This window comes from Bos indicus x Bos taurus, chromosome 19 (assembly GCF_003369695.1).
Source record: "Bos indicus x Bos taurus breed Angus x Brahman F1 hybrid chromosome 19, Bos_hybrid_MaternalHap_v2.0, whole genome shotgun sequence".
Taxonomy (NCBI): domain Eukaryota; kingdom Metazoa; phylum Chordata; class Mammalia; order Artiodactyla; family Bovidae; genus Bos; species Bos indicus x Bos taurus.
The window spans coordinates 49,725,018-49,750,519 of record NC_040094.1 but is presented as its reverse complement, the minus strand read 5'-3'; the positions used below and the strand labels follow the sequence as shown (position 1 = coordinate 49,750,519).

Below are 25,502 nucleotides of genomic sequence, written 5' to 3'. Positions count from 1 at the left end.
ATGTATGGATGTGAGAGTTGGACTGTGAAGAAGGCTGAGCGCCGAAGAATTGATGCTTTTGAATTGTGGTGTTGGAGAAGACTCTTGAGAGTCCCTTGGACTGCAAGGAGATCCAACTAGTCCATTCTGAAAGAGATCAGCCCTGGGATTTCTTTGGAAGGAATGATGCTAAAGCTGAAACTCCAGTACTTTGGCCACCTCATGCGAAGAGTTGACTCATTGGAAAAGACTCTGACGCTGGGAGGGATTGGGGGCAGGAGGAGAAGGGGTATGACAGAGGATGAGATGGGTGGATGGCATCACTGACTCGATGGACGTGAGTCTGAGTGAACTCCGGGAGTTGGTGATGGACGGGGAGGCCTGGTGTGCTGCGATTCATGGGGTCGCAAAGAGTCAGACACGACTGTGCAACTGAACTGAACTGAACTGATAACATCTTATGGAAAGAACCCAGATGGACTTAATGGCCAAGCCAATAAAAATATCCACAGAAAGAAGGGGAAATTAAGCTCATGGATGCTGCTTTATCGCAACAAAATCCTCAGGTTCACCTGGACCTGTGTGTACAGTATAGCCCTTCCCACCCTGAATATGCATTCCCACAGCCAGTGCTGATGTTGTTCTTTGCTGGGATTTAAGTCCCAGTCCAACCACTTACCAAGCTGAGGATGACCCTGTGAAATTACTTACCCCATCTAAGCCTCAGTTTCCTTACCTGTAAAATCAAGTTAATAAAACCGGCCCCAAGGGTGTTACAGGGTTAGTGTCTAATTAGCTGATAACTATGATTTTTCTAGTCAGAGGTCCATTGTTGAGAATAGTTAAGACAGGTTCAGGCAACCCCCCCCCCCCAGAAGAAGAACAGAGTGGAGCAATTTTGGCCAAGTTATTTTGTGTCCAGAACCCCAGAAATGCCTCTTGGCTTTATTGGACTTTACTTATAACTCCTGGGATGAGAGATTCAAACCAGAAATATTTTTGCCCCTCAAGTGGACTGAATGGTGGCTCCCCCATAAGTTCTAACGCTCGGAACCTGTGAATATCACCTTGAGAAAAGGGTCTCTGAAGGTGTAATTAATAAGAATCTCCAGATAAGATCAACCTGGATCATCTGGATAGTTCCTGAATCCACTGTGTGTGTGCTAAGTCACTCCCACCAATACTGGGGTGGGTAGCCTATTCCTTCTCCAGCGGATCTTCCCGATCCAGGAATCAAACCAGGTCTCCTGCATTGCAGGAGCTTTACCAACTGAGCTATCAGGGAAGCCCTATGAGAAAATACATGTCTGTTGTTTTAAGTCAGCAGTTTGTAGTAATCTGTTACAGCAATCCTGGGAAGCCAATCCATTTCTCTGTTCTTCCCCAACTCAACTCTGGGCTGTCCTCTTGACAGACAGCTGACCGGAAAAATGCAGCACATAAAGGCACGCTTCTGACATGAGCTGAATCTTGAGGACTGAGAAAGTCCATGGAAATCAATACAAATGAATTTGCAGGCTTCCGGAAGCTAAGAGCAAATGTTAGTGGCAGTGAGTAATAAATGTGTACTCGTTGAGTGATCTTGCCTTTCTCCAGAGGTGACTGCAGGTGCTGTTTTCTTCAGACACCTTTTCAAGGCCACCAGGCTTTGTTTTGGAATTCAGGCATGGTTTTTGCTTTGTGTGTTTGCTTCTGAAACTTCAGTGGGCATGGGGATGGGGAGATGATTGTTGTAAGCTTCCAGGATGCACTTATGAAGAACACAGTGGTCAAAAAATTATTCTTTATTCAGTGGTGTGGAAATGGGGGAAATGGTCCTTGCCAAAAAATGGCAAAAGCATGTAAAAACTTAGGATCCCACCTAACAAAACTCTTGTCTGATGACAGGATTGTATGTACCTGAAAAAGCCAAAGGAATAGTGTTTAAGCATGAAAAACAGCGAGTCACTTTGGGTAACCAGGTGAAACCTTTTAAAGTATCAATCAAGTTTGCTTTTTCTTTATGGAAATCAGCTTTATAAAAAGCATCTTACCCTGAGATGTAGCCTACATCTTTAAATCTCAGAGGACAAGTTCAGAATAGACGTATCCATCTTTAGAATTATTACTGTTTTCTGTAATATAGAAGAGAAAATAATTCAGTAAACTTAGGATGTTGTCATTGGTGTTCAGTTGCTAAGTCATGTCTGATTCTTTGCAACCCAGTGGACTGCAGCATGCCAGGCTTCCATGTCCCTCACCATCTCCCAGAGTTTCCTCAAGCTTGTGTCCATTGAGTCGGTGATGCTATCTAACCATCTCATCCTTTGCCGCCCTCTTCTCCTTTTGCCTTCAATCTTGGATATATATCTATAGAAGCTCTTTTAAAATTCTATTTTGGTAGCTGGGGGTCCTGATAAAACCAAGTATGAACTGTCTTTTTTTCCTGGACTACATTATGTGATTTATTCTTGAAAGCATTTTAGAAGTGCACTTGCCTTGTTCTCTCTGGATTTTTTTAATGTGATACACTCCCTACCACATCCTTTCCTCCTCCCCATCCACCCACGTCCTGATGAAATGTATTAGGCGCTGTGGTGCTGGCTGCTATTGGTGTCCTAGAGCGTGGATGTTGCCCCTGTTCATCCCATCCTTGGGTTCCTAAAGCTAATGATGGCCTCACAGAAACCACTGCCCATTTCAACAGCGTCTCCTATCCCAAACTGTGGCTCACCCTGATCTCTTGGTGCCACTTGCTGGAACACGGGGTCAGCATAATGTATCTCCTGGGAGTATTTAGCCCCTGGGTAAAAGACAAGAAACAGAATTACTGGGTCTGTGGTCCAAATCTCTGATCTCCTGAGGGCAGTGGCTACCCTTGCAGTGGCATGTCGCTTCTGGACTTTGCAGAGTACTTACCATCTTGGGCACTGGAAACACATTGCTTTGGTTCTAAGCCTGGCACGGGTTTCTCATCTGTAAAATGGGGGTGATATAATTTGGGAGTTAGTGGTGTTTGCACCAGACAGAGCAGAGAAGTCGCTTAGGGCTGTGCCTGGAACATGGCTGGTCCTCAGTCAGCATCCACATTGGCTGGGGTTGTTCTCACTGTTGGCCAAGGTGCTGGGTCTATTTACCATAAAGCAGTAAACGATGCCAACTTTAAGAGATGATCATAAAAGTGATTGGAACACAGTGTGGATCATTCTGAAGTGATATTAAAAAAAAAAATTTCCAAGATATGTTGCTAACTGAAAAAATCAGGTGTAGAATGGCATATCTATGACATGCTACCATTACTACCATTTATTTAGATGTTTATAAAACACACATAAAGTATCTGTGGAAGGACTTTAAAGTGGAAAGTGGGATTGAGTGTTGGGGCGGAAGGGAGACGCTATACTCAGCTTCTTCAGTATTTTACCCATTTGTGTATGACCTTAAAAAAAATGTAAAAGACAAAAACCCCAAACCAACCAAAATCTCAAACAAAATTCTCTTACCTGCTTGATTTTCACAGACATTTGCATATATTCCAGCTTCCATGGGTATATTTCTGCAGACTCTGGGTGCACTATCTTTCATAGCTTTTCCTACATAAGTTGGTGCAAAATCATTAAAATAAACCAATTCAGCCACAATTTTTTTTTTCCTGCTCCTCCACGGAGCAGAATTCCCCAAAGTTCTGGAAGAATGACCTTCTCGGATGGCCTGAAGTGTTGTCTATTAAAGGGAAATCGTGGGCTCAGCTAGGAGACCGTAGCATCTGCTGCTTCAGGCCAGGAGCCCTTCTGATTTGTTCTCAGATCTGCAAACAACACCCTTGGCCTCTTAGATTGTGCCTGAGATGGCCAGAGATATCTTTTCTTTCCTTCACTGTAAAGAATAGCCTGTAAAAAGCTTCTTAATATCTGCAAGAGATACTAAATTACCCAACTGAGTTCCATTTAGCCCTGGCGAGTACTCAAGAATATTAATTCCACTTTTGTAAGATCCTCGGATTTTTGTAGGAAGAGACTAGTTTTAAAAATGCATGAGATGCAATAAATTTAAGAGGATTGAAGTCATATCAGCCATCTTTTCTGACCACAACATATGAGACCAGAAATCAACTACAAGAAAAAAAACTATCAAAAAAAAAAAAACAACCCACAAACACATGGAGGATAAACTACATACTACTAAACAAACAATGAGTCCCTGAAGAAATTAAAGAGGAAGTAAAAACATACCCAAAGATGAATGAAAATGGAAGCACAACCATCCAAAATCTTAGGGACCAAGCAAAAGCAGCTCTAAGAGGGAAGTTTATTATAATACAAATCTATCTCAGGAAACAGGAAAAATCATAAACAACCCAGCTTTACACCCAAAGGAAAGAAGAAAAGTTAGAAGGAAAGAAATAATAAAGATTAGAGCAGGAATAAGTGAACTAACAACTAAAATAAAACAGTAGAAAAGATTGATGAAGAGCTGGTTCTATGAAAAGCCAAATAAAATTGATAAACCTTTAGCTAGACTCATCAAGAAAAAAGAGGGCTCAAATAAATAAAATCAAAAATGAAAGAAGTGGGGGATGGGCGGGAGGCTCCAGAAGGAGGGATGTACATATAGTTATGACTGATTTGCATTGTTGTATGACAGAAACCAACACAACATTGTAAAGCAATTATCCTTCAGTTAAAAAAAAAAAAAGGAATGTTTTTATAGGACTTTAATGAGAATTCTCCATGGAAGTAAATTCCATATTATTTTGTCCAAGAAATTTAAAAAAAAAAATGAAAGAAGTTACAGCTGATAACCATAGAAATACAGAGTCGTAAGAGATTAAGATAAACAGTTGTACACCAATAAAACAGACAACCTAGAATAAATGGATGAATTCCTAAAATATACAGCCTCCTCAGGCTAAATCAGAAAGAAATAGAAGATATGAACAGACCAATTACCATTCAATATGAAATGGAAGCAATCATCAAAAGACTCCCAACAAACAAAAATCCTGGGCCAGATGGCTTCACAAGTGAACTCTATAAAAACATTGAAGAGGAAGGAACCCTTCCAAACTCATTCTACAAGGCCAGTATCACCCTGCTATCAAAGCCAAAGACAGGGACTTCTCTGGTGGTCCAGTGGCTAAGACTCTGAGCTCATAATGCAGGGAGTCTGGGTTTAATCTTTAGTCAGGGAACTAGATCCTTCGTGGTGCCACTAAGATCCCACATGATGCAACTAAAAAAAAAAAAAAAAGATCCAAAGTGTCACACCTAAGACCTGGTGCAGCCAATACGAACAACAACAAAAACCCAAATGACAAAAGACAGACAAAGACACCAGAAAAAAAGAAAACTACAGGCCAATATCACTGATGAATGTAGATGCAAAAATCCTCAACAACGTAGTAGCAAACCAAATTCAATAATACATTGAAAGAATTATACCCCATGATCAGTTGAGATTTGTCCCAGAGATACAAGGACATTTCAATATCCACAAATCAATCAGTGTGATACACCACATTAACAAATTGAATAAAAGCCATATGATTATTTAAATAGATGCAGAAAAAGCTTTTGACAAAATTCAATATCTATTTATGATAAAAACTAAACAAAGTGAGTACAGAGGGAACATACCTCAACATAATAAAGACCATATATAACAAGCCCATGGCTAACATTATACTCAGTGATGAAAAGCTGAAAGCATTTCCTCTAAGATAAGGAAGAAGACAAGAATGCTCACTCTTGCCACTTTTATTCACAATAGTATTGGGAGTCTGAGCCACAGTAATCAGACAAGAAAAAAAGGAATCAAAATTGGAAAGAAAAAAGTAAAACTGTCACTGCAGATGACATGATACTATATAGAGAAAATCCTAAAGACACCACCAAAGAACTAGAGCTATTGAAACAAATAAATGAATTCAGCTAAAGTCACAGTATATGGAATTATTAATAATATACAGAGATCAGTTGCATTTCTATACACCAACAATGAACTATCTGAAAGAGAAATTAAGAAAGCAATCCTATCTGTACCAAAAAGAATAAAATACCGAGGAATAATATAACCAAGAAGGTAACAGACCTGTACTTGGGAAACCATAAGACACTGGTGAAGGAAATTGAAGACAGCACAAACAAATGGAAAGATATACCATTCTTACAGATTGGAAGAATTAATATTGCAAATGGCTGTACTCCCCAAGGCAATCTACAGGTTTAATGAAATCCCTGTCAAGTTAACAATGGGATTTTTTCACAGACTTAGGCAAATAATTCTAAAATTTGTTTGGAAACACAAAACAACCTATCCTGAGAAAAAACAAAGCTGGAGGTATCATATTCTCTAATTTCAAACTGTACTACGAAGGTACAGCAATCAAAACAGTATGGGACTGGCACAGAAACAGACACACAGGTCAGTGAAACAGACTAGAGAGCCCAGAGATGAACCCCTACTTACACGGTCAATTAATTTACAAGGGAGGTCAGAATATACAGTCAGGAAAAGATAGTCTTTTCAATAGATGGTATTGGGAAAACTGGACAGTTATATGTGAAAGAATCAAACTGCACTACTTTCTCACACCATCTACAAAAATAAAGTGGATTAAGAACCTAAATGTGAGATCAGAAACCATAAAACACATAAAAGGAAACATAGGTAGTATGCTCTTTGACACTGGTCTTAGCAATATTTTTTTTGGCTCTGTCTCCTCAGGCAAGAGAAGTAAAAGCAAAAATAAACAAATGGGACTACATTAAGCTTGCACAGCGAAGGAAATTATCAACAAAGCAAAAAGGCAGCCTACAGAATGAAAGAAGATATTGCAAATGATATGTCTGATAAGGAGTTAATATCCAAAATGTACAAAGAACTCATACAGCTCAACATCAAAAAACCAAACAACCCAATTTAAAAACAGGCAGAGGAATTGTATAGGCATTTTCTAAAGAGCACATACAAATCTCCAGCAGGCACATGGAAAGATGTTCAAAATCACTCATCATTAGGGAAATGCAAGTTGAAACTACAAAGTGATACCACCTCACACATCTCAGAATAGCTACCATCAAAAAGGTAACAAGTAACAAGTGTTGACAAGGATGCAACTTAAAGGAAAGTCATGCACTGTTGGTGGGAATGTAAATTGATGCAGCCACTATGGAAAACTGTATGGAGGAGTCTCAAAAAAAAAAAGCGATCCAGCAATTCCACTTCTAGGAATTTTTTCTGAAGAAAGAGTTCATTGATGGATGAATGAATGGATAAACAAAGTATGTGTTATGTATGTATACATGTGTGTGTATAATATATATATTATATTATATATATATACACACATATATATAACTGATTATTCAGCTTTTGAAATGAAGGAGAAAAAAATCTGTTGCACCGCAAGGCTTGGGGGATCTTAAGTCCCCCAGCCACAGATTGAAGCCGTGTCCCCTGCAGTGGAAATGCAGAGTCCTAACCCTTGGACCACCAGGGAAGTCCCCCAAAATGAAGGAAATTCTGACATGTATACAACATGGATGAACCTAGAGGACATTGTGCTAAATGAAAGAAGCCACCTACAAAAGGATAAATAGGGTATGATTCCATTTACATGAGATTTCTAAAATAGTCAGATTAGACTATTAGTCAGAATAGACAGGAATCAGAATGGTGTTTGCCAGGGGCTGAGAGGAGAGAGAAGTTAATAGGGACTTACACCATTTGACAGGTACAGAGTGTCATATTTGCATAGTGAAAAAGTGGATGGCTGGTGATGGTAGCCCAGGAATGTGAATGTACTTAATGCCACTAAACTGTATACTTAACAATGGCCAAAATGGTAAATTCTGTTGTTATGCATATTTTACCACAATTTTGAAAAACAATTTTTAAAAAATTTTTAAAAAGGTAAAAAGGTATGACAAATTTTAAGACAATGACAGCAGAGCATTAAAATGTCTTCTTAGCCCGGGGCCCCATGTGACTGCACAGGTAACACACCCACAAGCAATCTAAATAGGGAAGGCTTCACCAGAGAAAAGAGAACTGTGCTAAATGTGAACAGTTCAGGAAGTCCTTCATTATCTTCTTGTTTTGCATCTTTTCCTTCTCTTTTCATTTTCTTCATATCCCATTTCTGATTCTCCTTTCCCTTCCTCCTTACCCTCTCCCCTTCTGTCTGTCTCCAAAATCCAGGGAAAGTGAAAGTGTTAGTCGCTCAATGGTGTCCGACTCTTTGCAACCCCAAGGACCATAGCCCGTCCGGCTCCTCTGTCCATGGATTCTCCAGGTTAGCATACTGGAGTGAGTAGCCATTCCCCTCTTCAGGGGATCTTCCCCACCCAGGGATTGAACCCGGATCTCCTGCCTTGCAGGCAGATTCTTAACTGTCTAAGCCACCAGGGAAAACAATGGCAAAGTTCCTAAGGAACTTACTTGCTTTGTACTTTCGTAGCATCCAAAATGCCAGAACTAGGATGATTATTATCAGCACCAGTAATAACCCCGGAAGCAGGAGCTGCAGGCAGAATGGACCGCAGTCTCCTCCTGGAAGAAGAAGAAGACAGCATTCACTGGTCACTGCACAACCTGCTTTTCCAATGATACTGAATTGTGGAATGTTCTGGAAAGGTCGATCATGACTGTCTCCCAAGTTACCCATGAAACCTGGGTCCCTGCCCTATGTGGACACCCTCACCACCTGAGAATTAAGTTGTCAATGAAGTTCTAAAAGTCAGACCAAGTCCACCTTCCACCAAGGGTTATTTGCAAAGAAAAAAAAGCAGTACAGCATTTAACAGACAGATTGTTGTCTACATCATTAGGGTCATAAGTCTGAGAACAGCCTGGCCATTTGTCAGGCAAAGTCTTTAGTCATGTCGGTATGATCTATGTTACCCAACAGCTGTCACTTATTATTGACTATATGCAGACTTCGTGTTAAGCACTTTTCGTGCATTGCCTTAGGTATCTCATTGGTATTATTCCCATTTTACAATTAAGTAGAATAAGACTCAAGTAAAGTTCCCATTTTGCAATTAAATAAGAGTATGTGACTTTTCTAAGGTCACACAGCTAGTGAATGGAAGGCGGTGATTTGTAAGCAAAAGGCTGACTCTGGGGCCTGACTCCAACAGGCTGCCTGACTGTTAGAACTTACTGAACACCCAGATGTGGGCTCTGATCTTCTGAGGATGAGATGTTTAATGCCCTTGTATGCGCGATTCATGGGGTCGCAAAGAGTCGGACACGACTCAGCGACTGATCTGATCTGATCTGATGCCTATTACCCTTGCTAACCTAATTTTTTTTTTCTCCTCCCGCCTTGACCAGTGTCCCTTCATCAGGCCAGGTTTTTATTTTTTAAATGTTGTGGCCATGCACCATGAGGGGTCCCAGTTCCCTGACCAGGGATCAAACCCATGCCACCTGCATTGGAAATGCAGTCTTAACCACTAGATGGCCAGGGAAGTCCCTAAGGAAAGGTTTAAATCTGGAATTCTCAGACTCTGAGTTCTGCGCTGGAACATGACAGTGTAAAGAGAGCTGGCTCTAGCTCTGGCCTGGCCCCTTCCCACCCAGGCTCTGATCTGCGCCCTAAGGAACCTGCCTGCGTGGCCAAGTGTTGTCCCTCAGCCCCCACAAACAGCTCCCTTGGCTTGAGTCCAGAAGTGCTCACATCCTCACGGTGGTCTACCCTTGGGAGGACGAGCTGGGAAAGAGACTTGTGCAGGCCCTGGGAGGTGGGTTCTGATCTGATGGGGTAGGGAATGCAGGTCTAGGAACCTAGAGTGAGGTACAGAAAAGTAGAGATACAAGGTCCAGGCAGGCATCCCTATGGCTTATGGGAAGCTTATTGGAAAGTGTATGGCTTAGAAGAATCCAGATAGCGCCTTCCGAAACACAAGACTGGGACAGGAGCTGCTTTTGCCCCCAGTAGAGAAATCTAGATTCACCAAGCATTAGCAGTAGGGCATTCAACAGCCAAGGAGGAAGGTACCGGTGTTAGAAGTGAGTTTTTATTTAAATGATTTTAAAAAGCACAAGAAAATCAAGAGACCCCACCAGCTTCAAGAGATGCAGGACTTCCCTGGTGGTGGAGTGGGTAAGAATCCGCCTGCTAATGCATGGTACACATGTTCGATCCCTGGTCCGGGAGGATTCCACATGCCATGGTGCAACTAAGCCCAGTTCACCACAACTACTGAGCCTTTGTGCTGCAGCCACTGAAGCCCATGTGCAGAGAGCCTGTGCTCCACAAACGAGAAGTCACTGCACTGAGAAGCTCGGGCACTGCAACGAAGAGTAGCCCCCACTTGCTGCAACTAGAAAAAGCCCATGCGCAGCAATGAAGACCCAGCATGGTCAAAATAAATGCATATATAAAAACAGTGCTTAAAAAAAGAAAGTGAAAACAAAGAGTTACAAATTCTAATGTGATTGCTAAGAACCTGAGCAGGAAACAGAGTCAGTTCAGGAAGTCTTACAACAAGGTCCCTTCCTGCCCCACTCTAGGTTTTTCTATGGTTCCTTTATGGCAGAAAGCAGCCCCATCAGAGCGAATGGACCCTATAGAAGAAAAAGTACTTAGAAGCAGGTGGGCGAAGTGGGAAATGGTGGGCAGAGGACAGGCTGCAGTTTCTGGAAGTAAATCTAGACCCTGTTGAACGAATTCAGGTAGCCCTTACCTGTTGAGGGTATGGTGACAGGTTTACTGTATTTTGCATGGTCAGGCAATCTGTTTTTAGCTTTACACCTGTACTCTTTCACTTCCGCAGTGTTACTCTTGGTTATGTTAAATTCAGCAGGCTTCCTTACATCCTTGGAAATAACTGGTGATATGGTGATGTTTTTTTCAAAAAAAATATAATTGATAGGCAGAGAGCCGTTGAATGAGATGCAGCGTAGCGTTATATATCGGTCTGTTTTTGTTTGAATGACGCTAATGTTCAGCACCGGTGCAGTCACTGGGTCTAGAAAAATGAAAGTGCACGTTAAATGGCTGAGCAGATTGGTTCCCTCACTCAGTCCACAAACATGGATGGAAGCCCTACTCTATTCCCGTCTGTTCACCCGAAGATGGACAACACTGCTCTTGTGAAGTCAAGCAGCTCGCAAGAAGCTCCATGGGGAAAGATCAATAGGTATGTGGTTAACCCCATGTATCCTGGCATGAACCAGGCTCTGAGAAAGCCAGAGAGTGGAGAGCATCTCTCTGCTTTGAGGAGCTGGAGTGCAAACTTGCCTTTTATCAGAATTCACCATTTGTTTGTGGTTGATGGTATAATTTTGTCAAAGATCCAGCTCCAAGTATGTAGTTGAGAGGTGCTTTTAGTCCCAATCGTTGTAAGATAAGTGTCTTTTTTTTAATCAAGAAAGTCTAAAAATATCATCTTTTCTCACAGTACTGTCGTTTATAGAATTCAGCTGTACAATTATCTTTCAGTTCCTCCCCAAAACAGGAAGTAACCCTGATAAATAGAGTTAAGGGAAATTCTTGACCAGAAACGAGTGAGTCTGGTGGGCTCTGTCAGATCATACCATACTTCATGGGAGAATCCAGCTCTGTAATTTGTTATATAGTTCTTTAATGAAACAGGATTATAGGGAAAGAAAGATAATCGCTGAGTACCCTTCATGTGTTGGGGTCACTATACACGTTATCTTGGTTCACTCCACAACAGCACACAAGGTGGACAGCATTATGCCCACTCCACAGATGAGTCCATTGAAACTCAGAGACCACATACCTAATAAATGGCAGAGCCAGGGCCAGTTCCCAAGCAGATACTTTTGTTTTTGACAGTACTGTGCCATTTTAATAACTGGGTGCAGAAACAATGAAACATGTTTCATTGTTTAAGTCAAAGGAAAGAAGCTAACAAATTAGAGTCTTCTTGCTCCATCCCTCCCTCCCCTGAGCAGGAATCCCGGTGGCAGCATCCTTGACAGAGTGGTACCCAGGGATGGGAGCCTCAAAGAGCAACTTTGTTTGGGAATAGCATCAATAGACTGTTCTTCCTACGAAAAACTGAAATCTACTTCCTGCAATTTTCAGGAATTGATGTATTCATGATGAAGCAGAGAGCATGGACTTCTCTCTGAGATAAGATGGTTCAAACCAGAATAAGGGTGGATATCTAAATTTAGTGGAAAGATGTAAACTTCCCTCAGAGTTTGTAAAAGGACTGGTAAAGGGCATCACAGCATCACTGTGATCAAGGGAAGGGAGTTGTAACTCTTCCATAAATCAGTTGTTTTTTAAATTAAAGGAGTCCTTTAAGGCTCAGTCAGATGCCACCTTCCCCATAAAACTTTTCCTAAACCCTCCAGGCGAAAGTTCTCCCTCTTCTGTCTCCTGCAGCACTTGATCCCATCCTCATACTACTTTTTCTGCCTCTTATTTTGTGATCCACTTGAATGTCTCCTGGCCACCTCAAACATAACCTTTTGAAACTGAACTCTAGTTAATCTGCTAGTTAATGAATCAATTGGTAGGTAGATAAACATTATTAAAATTATATTCTTTTTAAAAATGTTTTTATTCATTCAGTCATTCATTTAGTTCTTTTGTGCCTAGAACAGTTAACATGAGGTCTACCTTCTTTTTTTTTAAATTATTTTTTATTGGCTCACAGTTGATTTACAATGTTGTGTTAGTTTCTGCTGTACAGCAAATTGAATCAGTTAAATGTATACATACATCCACTCTCTCACTTGCCATATAGTTCATTACAGAGTATTGAGTAGGGTTCCTTGTGCTATACAGTAGATTCTTTTTTTCTTTTTTTTTTTTTTAAATTGGAGTATAGTTGCTTTTCTATGGGAATGGTCTTGATCCCTGTCTCCTGTACAATGTCATGAACCTCATTCCATAGTTCGTCAGGCACTCTATCTATCAGATCTAGGCCCTTAAATCTATTTCTCACTTCCACTGTATAATCATAAGGGATTTGATTTAGGTTATACCTGAATGGTCTAGTGGTTTTCCCTACTTTCTTCAATTTAAGTCTGAATTTGGCAATAAGGAGTTCATGGTCTGAGCCACAGTCAGCTCCTAGTCTTGTTTTTGCTGCCTGTATAGAGCTTCTCCATCTTTGGCTGCAAAGAATATAATCAATCTGATTTTGGTGTTGACCATCTGGTGATGTCCATGTATAGACCATTCCCATAGAAAAGAAATGCAAAAAAGCAAAATGGCTATCTGGGGAGGCCTTACAAATAGCTGTGAAAAGAAGAGAAGCAAAAAGCAAAGGAGAAAAGGAAAGATATAAACATCTGAATGCAGAGTTCCAAAGAATAGCAAGAAGAGATAAGAAAGCCTTCTTCAGTGATCAATGCAAAGAAATAGAGGAAAACAACAGAATAGGAAAGACTAGGTATCTCTTCAAGAAAATCAGATACCAAAGGAACATTTCATGCGAAGATGAGCTCGATAAAGGACAGAAATGGTATGGACCTAACAGAAGCAGAAGATATTAAGAAGAGATGGCAAGAATACACAGAAGAACTGTACAAAAAAGATCTTCATGACCCAGATAATCACGATGGTGTGATCACTGACCTAGAGCCAGACATCCTGGAATGTGAAGTCAAGTGGGCCTTAGAAAGCATCACTACGAACAAAGCTAGTGGAGGTGATGGAATTCCAGTTGAGCTGTTCCAAATCCTGAAAGATGATGCTGTGAAAGTGCTGCACTCAATATGCCAGCAAATTTGGAAAACTCAGCAGTGGCCACAGGACTGGAAAAGGTCAGTTTTCATTCCAATCCCAAAGAAAGGCAATGCCAAAGAATGCTCAAACTACCACACAATTGCACTCATCTCACATGCTAGTAAAGTAATGCTCAAAATTCTCCAAGCCAGGCTTCAGCAATATGTGAACCGTGAACTTCCTGATGTTCAAGCTGGTTTTAGAAAAGGCAGAGGAACCAGAGATCAAATTGCCAACATCCGCTGGATCATAGAAAAAGCACAAGAGTTCCAGAAAAACATCTATTTCTGCTTTATTGACTATGCCAAAGCCTTTGACTGTGTAGATCACAATAAACTGTAGAAAATTCTGAAAGAGATGGGAATACCAGACCACCTGATCTGCCTCTTGAGAAATTTGTATGCAGGTCAGGAAGCAACAGTTAGAACTGGACATGGAACAACAGACTGGTTCCAAATAGGAAAAGGAGTTTGTCAAGGCTGTATATTGTCACCCTGTTTATTTAACTTATATGCAGAGTACATCATGAGAAACACTGGACTGGAAGAACCACAAACTGGAATCAAGATTGCCGGGAGAAATATTAATAACCTCAGATATGCAGATGACACCACCCTTATGGTAGAAATTGAAGAGGAACTCAAGAGCCTCTTGATGAAAGTGAAAGAGGAGAGTGAAAAGTTGGCTTAAAGCTCAACATTCAGAAAACAAAGATCATGGCATCTGGTCCCACCACTTCATGGGAAATAGATGGGGAAACAGTGGAAACAGTGTCAGACTTTATTTTTCTGGGCTCCAAAATCACTACAGATGGTGACTGCAGCCATGAAATTAAAAGACGCTTACTCCTTGGAAGGAAAGTTATGACCAACCTAGATAGCATATTCAAAAGCAGAGACATTACTTTGCCAACAAAGGTTCGTCTAGTCAAGGCTATGGTTTTTCCTGTGGTCATGTATGGACGTGAGAGTTGGACTGTGAAGAAGGCTGAGCGCCGAAGAATTGATGCTTTTGAACTGTGGTGTTGGAGAAGACTCTTGAGAGTCCCTTGGACTGCAAGGAGATCCAACCAGTCCATTCTGAAGGAGATCAGCCCTGGGATTTCTTTGGAAGGAATGATGCTAAAGCTAAAACTCCAGTACTTTGGCCACCTCATGCAAAGAGTTGACTCGTTGGAAAAGACTCTGATGCTGGGAGGGATTGGGGGCAGGAGGAGAAGGGGACGCCAGAGGATGAGATGGCTGGATGGCATCACTGACTCGATAGATGTGAGTCTGAGTGAACTCCGGGAGTTCGTGATGGACAGGGAGGCCTGGCGTGCTGCGATTCATCGGGTCGCAAAGAGTCGGACACGACTGAGCGACTGATCTGATCTGATAGTTGCTTTACAAGGTGTTATTTTCTGCTGTACAATGAAGTGACTCAGCTATATGTATACATACAGCCCCTCCCTCTTGGACCTCCCTTCTAACACACCCCCATCCCACCCCTCTAGGGTGAGCACTGAGCTGAGCTCCCTGCGCTATAAAGCAGGTTCCCACTAGCTATCTGTTTCACACGTGGCAGAGCACATACCATCAGTCCCAATATCCCAGTTCATCCCACCCCTGCCATATTCACACATCTGTTCCCTGTGTCTCAGTCTCTACTCCTGCCCTGCAAATAGGTTCATTTGTACCGTTTTCTAGATTCCACACATATGCAGTAATACATGATTTTTTTTTTCCTCTTTCTGACTTTACTCTGTATGACAGACTCTAGGTCCATCCATGTCTGACACTGGTCAGAATGGCCATTATCAAAAACTCTACAAACTATAGGGACTTCCCTGCTGATCCAGTGGTTAAGAATCTACCTTGCAAAGCAGGGGACATGGATTCAATCCCTGGTTGAAGAACTAAGATTCCATGTGCCACCAGGCCACTAAGCCCAGGAGCCCAACTACTGAACCCCAGCGCTCTGGAATCTGTGCGCCACAATGAAGGATCCTGCATGATGCAACAAGAATCCCACGTGCTGCAACTAAGACCCGATGCAGCCAAATACATAAATAAGTATTTTTTAAAAAAAGTCTACGGGGACAACAGAGGATGAGATGGCTGGATGGCATCACTGACTCGATGGACGTGAGTCTGGGTGAACTCTGGGAGTTGGTGATGGACAGGGAGGCCTGGTGTGCTGCGATTCATGGGGTCGCAAAGAGTCGGACATGACTGAGCGACTGAACTGAATTGAACTACAAATGATAAATGCTGGAGAGGGTGTGGAGAAAAGGGAACCCTCTTGCGCTGTTGGTGGGAATGTAAATTAATACAGCCACTATGGAGAACAGTATGGAGTTTGCTCAAAAAACTAGGAATAGAATTACCATATGACCCAGCAATCCCACTACTGGACATATCTGGAGAAAACCATAATTCAAAAAGACACGTGTACCCCCATGTTCATTGTAGTACTATTTACAATAGCCAGGACGTGGAAGCCGCTGATAGATCTAATGACAGATGAATGGATGAAGAAGATGTGGTACATATATACAATGGGATATTGCTCAGTCATAAAGATGAATGAAACTGGGTCATTTGTAGAGATCTACCTTCTTAACAAAGTTTTAAGTGCATAGTACAGCATTGTTAACTCTAACCAAAGTTTTATACCCATTGAACAACTTCTATTTTTGCCCCTTTCAGTAAACGACACCACTCCTTGTCCATCAGCTGATCACAGTAGACCCCTGAGGGTCATTCTTGACTCCTTCCTCACCTTTAGTACCTATGATTCCAAACCTAATCACTCAGCAAGTCCTGTTGTTCCTCCCTCCAAAGTCTGTTCTGACCCCGTCCACTCCTCTCCGTCTCCCCACTGTTTATCTCCTGGATGACTGCAGAAGCCTCCCAGCCAGTCCCCAACCTCTACCTTTGCCCTGCCCCACCCAGGAAGAATTAAATTCAAAGACGATAAATGGGGTCAGAGGCCTGACTTGGCTCTCCCCTCCCCTTTCCAGTCTCACCTGAGCTCACCGTCCCTTCATCTGACCTCCAGCCATACCAGTGGCATATTACACCCTTCCCAACAGCCAAGTTCTTCCTCAAGGTGGAGCCCCCAGCACAGGGTATTATCCCTTGACTAGAGCCTTCTTTCTCTCACTGTAGCAAATCATTGCTCATCCTTCAGGGGTCCCCTGAAATGCCAGCCCCTTAGAAAGTCCTTCCATAATTATCTGGGCTTCCGAGGTGGCGCTAGGGGTAAAGAACCCATCTGCTGGGACTTCCCTAGTGGTCCAGAGGCTAAGACTCTAGGGGTCCAATCCCTGGTCAAGGAACTAGATCTCCATATGCCACAACTAAGACTCCTGGGCAGCCAAAAAACAGAACCCGTCTGCCAATGCAGGAGACGTTAAGAGATGTAGGTTTGATCCCTGGGTTGGGAAGATTCCCCTGGAGGAGGACATGGCAACCCACTCCACTATTCTTGCCTGGAGAATCCCCATGGACAGAGGAGCCTGGTGGGCTACAGTTGATAGTCGAGTTGGACACAACTGAATTGACTTAGCATGCACACAACTACCCTATCTAAGGAAGTCACTCCCCATTCACCACCCACTCCCCAACTTTTCTCCATCACTGTGCCAGTTTCTTTTTCTTTATAACCGTCAACACAGTTTGTGATTATGAATTTATTTGACTGGGTACTTGGGTTTCATGCCTCCTCAATTAGACTATAAGCCCCACCAAGGCAGGAACTAATGTATATCCAGGGCTTGGCACATTGGGGATATCATTAAATATTCAATGAGTGGATCAAAGATGAATGAATCTGTGTTCATGGCTCATATCCCTTACTGAGTTGGCAACAAGACCATGATTTAGGTGTTATCGAAACTCTGGCAGCATGCAAGACAGTTATTCACATGGGGTAGGCACTCAATAGATGTTCAGTTCAGTTCAGTTCAGTCACTCAGTTGTGTCCAACTCTCTGCAACCCCATGAATCGCAGCATGCCAGGCCTCCCTGTCCACCACCAACTTCCAAAGTTCACCCAAACTCATGTCCATCGAGTCGGCGATGCCATCCAGCCATCTCATCCTCTGTCGTCCCCTTCTCCTCCTGCCCCCAATCCCTCCCAGCATCAGGGTCTTTTCCAATGAGTCAACTCTTTGCATGAGGTGGCCAAAGTATTGGAATTTCAGCCTCAGCATCAGTCCTACAAATGAACACTCCTTTAGAATGGACTGGTTGGATCTCCTTGCAGTCCAAGGGACTCGCAAGAGTCTTCTCCAGCACCACAGTTCAAAAGCATCAATTCTTCAGCGCTCAGCTTTCTTCACAGTCCAACTCTCACATCCATACATGACCACTGGAAAAACCATAGCCTTGACTAGACAGACCTTTGTTGGTAAAGTAATATCTCTGCTTTTGAATATGCTATCTAGGTTGGTCATAACTTTCCTAGTCTGACCTAAATGAAGATGATACAGGTTTATAATCTATAAAAAAATTCTACCAGGCAGTGTAATCACTGCTGGAAACACATTACAGGAAACTAGTGCATTTACTTTGAAGACAGGATGTGGAAAGACTGTACACAGATCTTGAGAGAGTGTTAACCAGAACAGAGAGTCCACTCTATAACAGGAAATAATTCCCCCAAATCACAGGGCCCCTGAGTAACAAGCGTTTTGCTGCTGCTGCTGCTGCTGCTAAGTCGCTTCAGTCGTGTCCAACTCTGTGCGACCCCATAGACGGCAGCCCATCAGGCTCCACCATCCCTGGGATTCTCCAGGCAAGAACACTGGGTTGTCATTCCTTCTCCAATGCATGAAAGGGAAAAGTGAAAGTGAGATCGCTCAGTCGTGTCAGACTCTTAGCGACCCCACGGACTGCAGCCTACCAGGCTCCTCCATCCATGGGATTTTCCAGGCAAGAGTACTGGAGTGGGGTGCCATTGCCTTCTCCGAACAAGCGTTTTACTTACCGGCAAATGTGAAGTTGAATGGAAGACTGTATTTTGAACAGTTAGCAACTTGGACTTTGCATTTGTAGGGACCCAGATCATGAGCTTCTGAGACTGTTAGGTTAAAAGTCACGGGTTCACCTTTTCCATCCTGGGTTTGCAGGCGTTTATCACCCCGAAACAAAAAATAGGTGATCTCTAGTGATTTGTTCTGTTGCAAACACGATAGAGATACATTCTGACCCCTCCTGACTGTGTCCGTTTCTGAGTGCAGACTTGGAGAAGGGAGTTCTGGAAAACAAAACACAAGAGAAAGTCCTTTTTACCATCCAGTGATAATCACCCCATGGTTGTCAAGCCACATTTTGTGGGTCGAGGTGGTGGAGACCCTCTTTTCCTGGCGAACTTCCCAGAGGTGGGGGGCATTTCTTGCCTGCGCATCCAGGCTGGACAGTGTGTGAGGAAGTCTCGGCACCTCCAAAGGCCTCTCCCAGTGAGAGATGGGTGACCTCACTGAGCTCTTTTGTTCTGGCTTGGAACTTACTGGTCCCTGGTACCAGACAAGGCCACACTATGACCATATTAGATCGAGACAAAAAGACCAGATGACTCCTGTCTAAACACAGATGAGGACGTGAACATCGTCCAAAACACAAAAATGGCCAAATATCCCTCTAAACTGGCTAGTACGGTTGACAGCTGCTTCTTTATCCGTCACGGTTTTTGTCTTGCATTGCTTATCTTTTGGATAAGAATTATGTATTTTATTTTTAACTACTTTATTTTACTTGGCGGATAATTACAATATTGTTATGGTTTTTTGCCATGTATCAACATGAATTGGTGAGAGCTTATACATGTGTCCCTCTATCCTGAAACGCCCCCCTACCTCCTTCCCCTCCCTATCCTTCTAGTTTGTCCCAGAGCCCTGGCTTTGGGGGCTCTGCTTCATGCATCAGTCTCACGCTGGGTATCAGATAAGAATTACTAAGATGCCCAACCGTGTTGTTGTTTCCATTTGCTAAAAGAATCCAATTCAGGGACTTCCCTTGTGGTCCAATGGCTAAGACTCCATGCTCCCAATGCAGGGGGCCTGGGTTTGATACCTGCTCAGGAAACTAGATAAATTTAAAAAGAGAGAGAGAGAGAGAATCCAATTCAGAGTAAATCCTGCTGCCTCAAATCTTCCTCCAAGCTACCGAACACAAATCTTATTCTAGGATGCCCTCTTGCTCATTCCCATGGTACACATTTTCCCTCAAAACCTAACTTTGTTCAACTACACATGTGTCTCCAGTGATCTTTGGCTGGAGGACATTCATAATAATAGTTTTTAATCTCTAAAAAGTAAGGACTGTTTGGTAAAAATAACAATACCATTATCCCACCTGAAAATTAACAATATTTTAAAAATATTACCAGATATCTAGTTAATGTTCAAATTCCCCCAACTGTCTGATTTTTCTTTTAGGATCCATGATGGTCTGTTGTAGTTAGTTGAAATGTTTCTTATATCTTTTTTCATCGATAGATTTTTCCGTCTCTTTTATTCCCCCTGTACTTTATCTGTTGAAGATAGCAAGTTGTTTGTTCTGAAGTGTTTTCCATGGTCTGGATTTCTTTAATTACATTCCCATGGTGCTCCTTTATCATGTTCTTCTATCTCCTGTCCAGAGGCTTGATGAAATTCAGATTAGCTTTTATTTAGCAAGAATGCAACTTAGGGGGTAGGTGTACTTCCATTAGGAGGCACATAATGTCTGATTATCTCTCTTTTTTGTTTGTTAGCAGGCTTTGATGATGGTTACCCAGAAACATTATTTCATTGAGTTTCTTAGGTGGCACAGTGGTAAAGAACCCATCTGCTTAGGCAGGAGATGCAGATTTGATCTCTGGGTGAAGAAGATGCCCCTGGAGGAGGGCGTGGCAACCCACTCCAGTATTCTTGCCTAGGAAATTCCATGGACAGAGGAGCCTGGTGGGCTACAGTCCATGGGGTCACAAGGAGTCAGACACACGCCTGAGAACACATGTGCACACTGATAATTTCATTAGACGCTGCAAAATGGGGATATACCAATTATTTTTCATTTATAACCCATAATTATCTAAAGAGAAATACCCTTGTCATCTCTTTGGTTACACTCTGGATCGGTTTGTCTAGAAAAGGGAGGATAAATACTAGATTCTCTTCTGTTATTGACCAATTTTAAAAAATAATGAGTTGGTTTCCTAGTATCTTAAAACAGTGAGATGTTTCTCCTTTATTATTGTTATTTTTGTTTAAGAATCATTGTGAACTCATAGATGTAAACATATTTGATGTGTCTCAACCTATTACACTATTTAAACTTATTTTATTCTTATAGCTTCTCTAAATGGCCTCCTGACTCTTTTTGCCACAATCCTAGTAATCTCTGATAGCTTGTGTGTTTGTATTTTATTATTTAAAAATGCCAAAAAAAAAAAATGCCAAAGGAAGAAATAACCCTCATCAGAAAATCTAATGTTAAAATTTAAGATTATAAAAGAATTAAGAGAAATACACAGAAACATTTTTATATCATCTGTTGGAAAGGTCTTCCAAGTAAGACCCACAAAACAGGAACCATAAAGAAAAGACTGAAAGAAATAACTATTCTAAAACTTTAAACTCCTCCATGGAAAAATTAAGACAAGTGGAAGCCTAGAAGAAAGTACTTAAAACATAAATAAGCATCAGATCAGATCAGACCAGATCAGTCGCTCAGTCATGTCCGACTCTTTGTGACCCCATGAATTGCAGCACGCCAGGCCTCCCTGTCCATCACCAACTCCCGGAGTTCACTCAGACTCACGTCCATTGAGTCAGTGATGCCATCCAGCCATCTCATCCTCTGTTGTCCCCTTCTCCTCCTGCCCCCAATCCCTCCCAGCATCAGAGTCTTTTCCAATGAGTCAACTCTTCGCATGAGGTGGCCAAAGTACTGGAGTTTCAGCTTTAGCATCATTCCTTCCAAAGAAATCCCAGGGCTGATCTCCTTCAGAATGGACTGGTTGGATCTCCTTGCAGTCCAAGGGACTCTCAAGAGTCTTCTCCAACACCACAGTTCAAAAGCATCAATTCTTCGGCTCTCAGCCTTCTTCACAGTCCAACTCTCACATCCATACATGACCACAGGAAAAACCATAGCCTTGACTAGACGAACCTTTGTTGGCAAAGTAATGTCTCTGCTTTTGAATGTGCTACCTAGGTTGGTCATAACTTTCCTTCCAAGGAGTAAGCGTCTTTTAATTTCATGGCTGCAGTCACCATCTGTAGTGATTTTGGAGCCCAGAAAAATAAAGTCTGACACTGTTTCCACTGTTTCTCCGCATAGGATTCTTTTAATATACATAAGATAAACGTGTTAGTCGTTCAGGCATGTCTGACTCTTTGGGACTCCATGGATTGTAGCCTGCCCAGGCTCCTCCGTCCATGGCATTCTCCAGGCAAGAATACTGGAGTGGGTTGCCATTTCCTTATCCAGGGCATCTTCCCAACCCAGGGATGGAACCCAGGTCTCCTGCATTGCAGGCAGATTCTTTACCGTCTGAGCTACCAGGGAAGCCCTAATATACATAAACCAATAGCAAATTAATAAGGAAAAGACAATCAAATAAATGGTCAAATAATATGAATAGGTAATTCTCAGAAGAAGAAATAGTGTTCGAGGGATGGCTTGGGTGGAGGAGGGGTTTAGACCCCTCAAAAACGCCAGCAATCTACACTTTGATCTGGACAGTTAATATTTTCTCAGTCTTATGTAAGCTCAGATTCAAGATAAGACCTCACTTCTCTTTCCAGCCAGATTGCCATCCCTAAATGTCTTTTATATGGGCGTGCTAGAGCTTTCGTAGTCAACAAACATGAGAAAGGAGCACAGCTTTATGAGTGACGAGGCAACCACGAACTAAAACAACATTGAGATATTATTTTTGTCCTCATCAGATTGACACAAATTTAAAAAATTGATTGTATCCACTGTCTGAGAGAGGGTGAGAAACTCACACTCTACCCATGTCTGTGGTCAGCGTTGGTGAACATGCACCAGTTCAGCGTGTTAGGAGGGCAACTTAGCATTAGCTGTAACAATTCAAATGGACACGGCTTTCGACCCAGCCGATTCAGTTCTAGGATCTTATCCTTCATGAACTCACACGCTCATGTGTCCACAAAGGATATTTACTGCAGTATTGTTTCTAAGATAAGGAATAAAATAAGGGAATGATGGTTCCATGAATTATGACTAAGTCCTATTGTGAACTGCCATGCAACTGTTGAAAAGAAGGGAGCTAAATCTACAACTTCCTCTTAGAAAGAAGTCTGGGACGTGTTAACTTTAAAAAGAACAGGTCACAGAAGAGTTTGTTTGCTTTGATATTGGAGCGAAAAGGACTGTTAATAGTGGTTGCTTCTGGACACAGAGATGGGAGAGAGACTGGGGATCTGTTTACAGCAGAACGTTCACCTTTTACAGTATAATAACAACAACCTGGGCTAGCATTTACTGATGGCTCCCCACGCACTCGGCTCTGTGCTGAGGGACAGGGCTTGTCTCAGTCTTCACAACAGCCCTCCCAGGGAGGTGCCTTTATTCCCCCCCACCCCACCGCACGCCCCCGCCCGCCGCCAACCCACTCCCCCACTTCACAGAGAATAGAAATTAAGCTTAAAGTGGTTTTCATCATGTGCCCAGACTACCAGCTGGAAAAGGGTAGAAACAAGGTTAGGACCGCAACAAGCCTGGCTCTATGATGATAAACTGCCTCCCAGGATATGTTTTTAGTGTCACCTGAATTATTTTACAACAATTGTGGGTTGATTTTCTAATTAAAAAACAACAGAGAAAGAAAGAACCATTTCATTGTTTAAAGAAAAAAAACCAGCTCTACATTTTGTTTCTTAGTTTCAGGAAAGATTCTCTGACTCCCTCCCTAAAATCACTTCATTTTAAACAGTACAAAGTGGAAAAACTCTCCTCTTTGGCTGTTCATCAAAAAGCACAGAAGAACCCGCTCATGACGGCGCACGATTAAAGCTGACTGTCTCACCGTTTCGGTGAAAGCGGCTTTAGTACAACAGAGAAGTACATGAAACTTACCATTTGTTTTTCTTACTCTTTCACAATCCAGGGCAGCCTTTTGAACTGAAAGAGAGAAAAGGAACACGAGAAAACTCTTCTTCCACATGACGTTTTGGTTTGGAGATTCAAGCTTCGAAATGGTAGGTGAGCCTCAGATGTGACAGAAAGAAAAATGCCCCAAAGAACGGCTGGTTTAAATAGCCCCACATTCTCTTGAATGAAATCGGGGAGGAGGGCAAAGGAGTCCTGATGGCCTCCCTGCCTCCCATCAGCGAATCACAGAGAGAACTTCCTCTTTTTCGACAAATTTAAAGAAATTGGAGTTGTGTGGACTAGCCTGATGTGAGAGGACTGGTTGGTGTGACCCCGTGCTCCTCTGTGAGCACGTGTAGGCAGAGAGGGATATGGCAGGTTGCTTCTAATTCAGGCTGGCAGGGAAGCGGACTGTGAGAAAAAGAGAAGGTGTGGCTACTATGGGCTTCCCTGGTGGCTCAGTGGTAAAGAACCCACCTGCCAATGCAGGAGACCCAGGTTCGATCCCTGGGTGGGAAAGATCGCCTGGAGAAGGAAATGGCAACCCACTACAGTATTCTTGCCTGGAAAATCCATGGACAGAGTAGCCTGGCAGGCTATATAGTCCATGGGGTCACAAAAGGATCAGACATTACTTAGCAACTAAACAACAAGAGCATTGTCTTTATGCAAACCCACCTGATCATCTCTTTTTGGATTCAGCCTGGGTCAAAAGGAAGTGAGTGGAAAGTTTGGTTTAGTCTTGGGGAGCAATATTGGCTGTCTAGAGAGAAACACAGAAACGTGGCAGGAGAAATGCCTGACTGTGTTAAATGCTGGCTTCTAGGCCCTGTTCCAGGCTTCCTGGGGATGAAACCTGGGGCTCTGAATTTTCTCCAGGGCCCCAGCAGCCTCAGTGTGTCTAAATTACAGCCCTGAAGTGGCTTGTGATTCACTTCCACCCAGTCCAGACTTCTAACTCTGCCAAGTGGATGCATATTTTACTGTCACCAGCGTGAAGTGGGGAGTGGGAAGGGGGTAAGGGGTTCCTGAGTGGCGGGGGCTGTGATTGGGCTGCGCCACTTGGATTACTGGTTCTTTTTTTCTTTTCTTATTTGTGGGTTTTTTTTTTTTGGCTAAGTTATACAACTCGTGAGATCTTAGTTCCCTGACCAGAGAATGAACCTGCATCCTCCGCAGCGCACGTGCAGAGTCCTAACCAGTGGACCGCCAGGGAATTCCCAGGTTACTGGCTCTTGTTGCCTGAAGGGTTGACCCTGAAGGCCTCTTGCGTTCTTGTGGACAGGTGCCCTCTCCGTGGGGAAGACACATCCCTGCCTGGGTGCAAGTTCTTCCAAAACATCATCCAGTCTCCAGTATTAACTTGCTCCAGGGGCTCCTTGCTTGGGCTCCCCAGGTTCCTAGCCTGTTGTGGTCAGTCATGCCCAGCCACACACCACTGCGGGTCTGAACAGAGCCCAGGGCTTGCTGCCATCACCCCCACTTCCTCCCTGTCTGCTGCCACTGTCTGGAAGCAAATCATCTTAGCCCTCAGTTTGTAAAAGAAAAATGCAAAGTTAGCCCTCAGTTTGTAAAAGGCCTTTATTTCCTTCCAATAGTAAAAGTTACTTCTCAGGCACCCACCCTTCCAACAAAGGCAGCACTCAGTGACTTCAGATGGCAATATTGGTGGCAATTTCTCTCACTAAAGGAGAGGGAGGGAAAGCACCCCACCAGTTTAATCTCTGGTGGCA

The 25,502-nt window shown here is 42.7% G+C and overlaps 1 protein-coding gene across 3 annotated transcripts in view; it reads right to left on the bottom strand.

Annotated features, from left to right (window-relative positions):
• Positions 1-24,062, bottom strand: part of MILR1 (mast cell immunoglobulin like receptor 1) — a 36,406-nt gene extending 12,344 nt beyond the window's left edge. The window contains exons 1-9 of one of the 3 annotated variants that reach the window (XM_027518433.1): positions 23,755-24,058; positions 18,653-18,922; positions 10,653-10,937; positions 8,401-8,511; positions 3,462-3,551; positions 2,878-2,934; positions 2,693-2,761; positions 2,013-2,093; positions 1,749-1,878 (exon numbers count right to left, since the gene is read on the bottom strand). In XM_027518433.1, coding sequence (XP_027374234.1) covers positions 2,041-2,093; positions 2,693-2,761; positions 2,878-2,934; positions 3,462-3,551; positions 8,401-8,511; positions 10,653-10,937; positions 18,653-18,922; positions 23,755-23,842 — 1,023 coding nt within the window. In that variant the 5' untranslated portion in view covers positions 23,843-24,058 and the 3' untranslated portion in view covers positions 1,749-1,878; positions 2,013-2,040. Of the gene's footprint in view, positions 1-1,748; positions 1,879-2,012; positions 2,094-2,692; positions 2,762-2,877; positions 2,935-3,461; positions 3,552-8,400; positions 8,512-10,652; positions 10,938-18,652; positions 18,923-23,754 lie in introns of those variants that run through there. The other 2 variants (XM_027518434.1, XM_027518435.1) reach the window with 2 other exon arrangements.
• Positions 24,063-25,502: the final 1,440 nt, after the last annotated feature.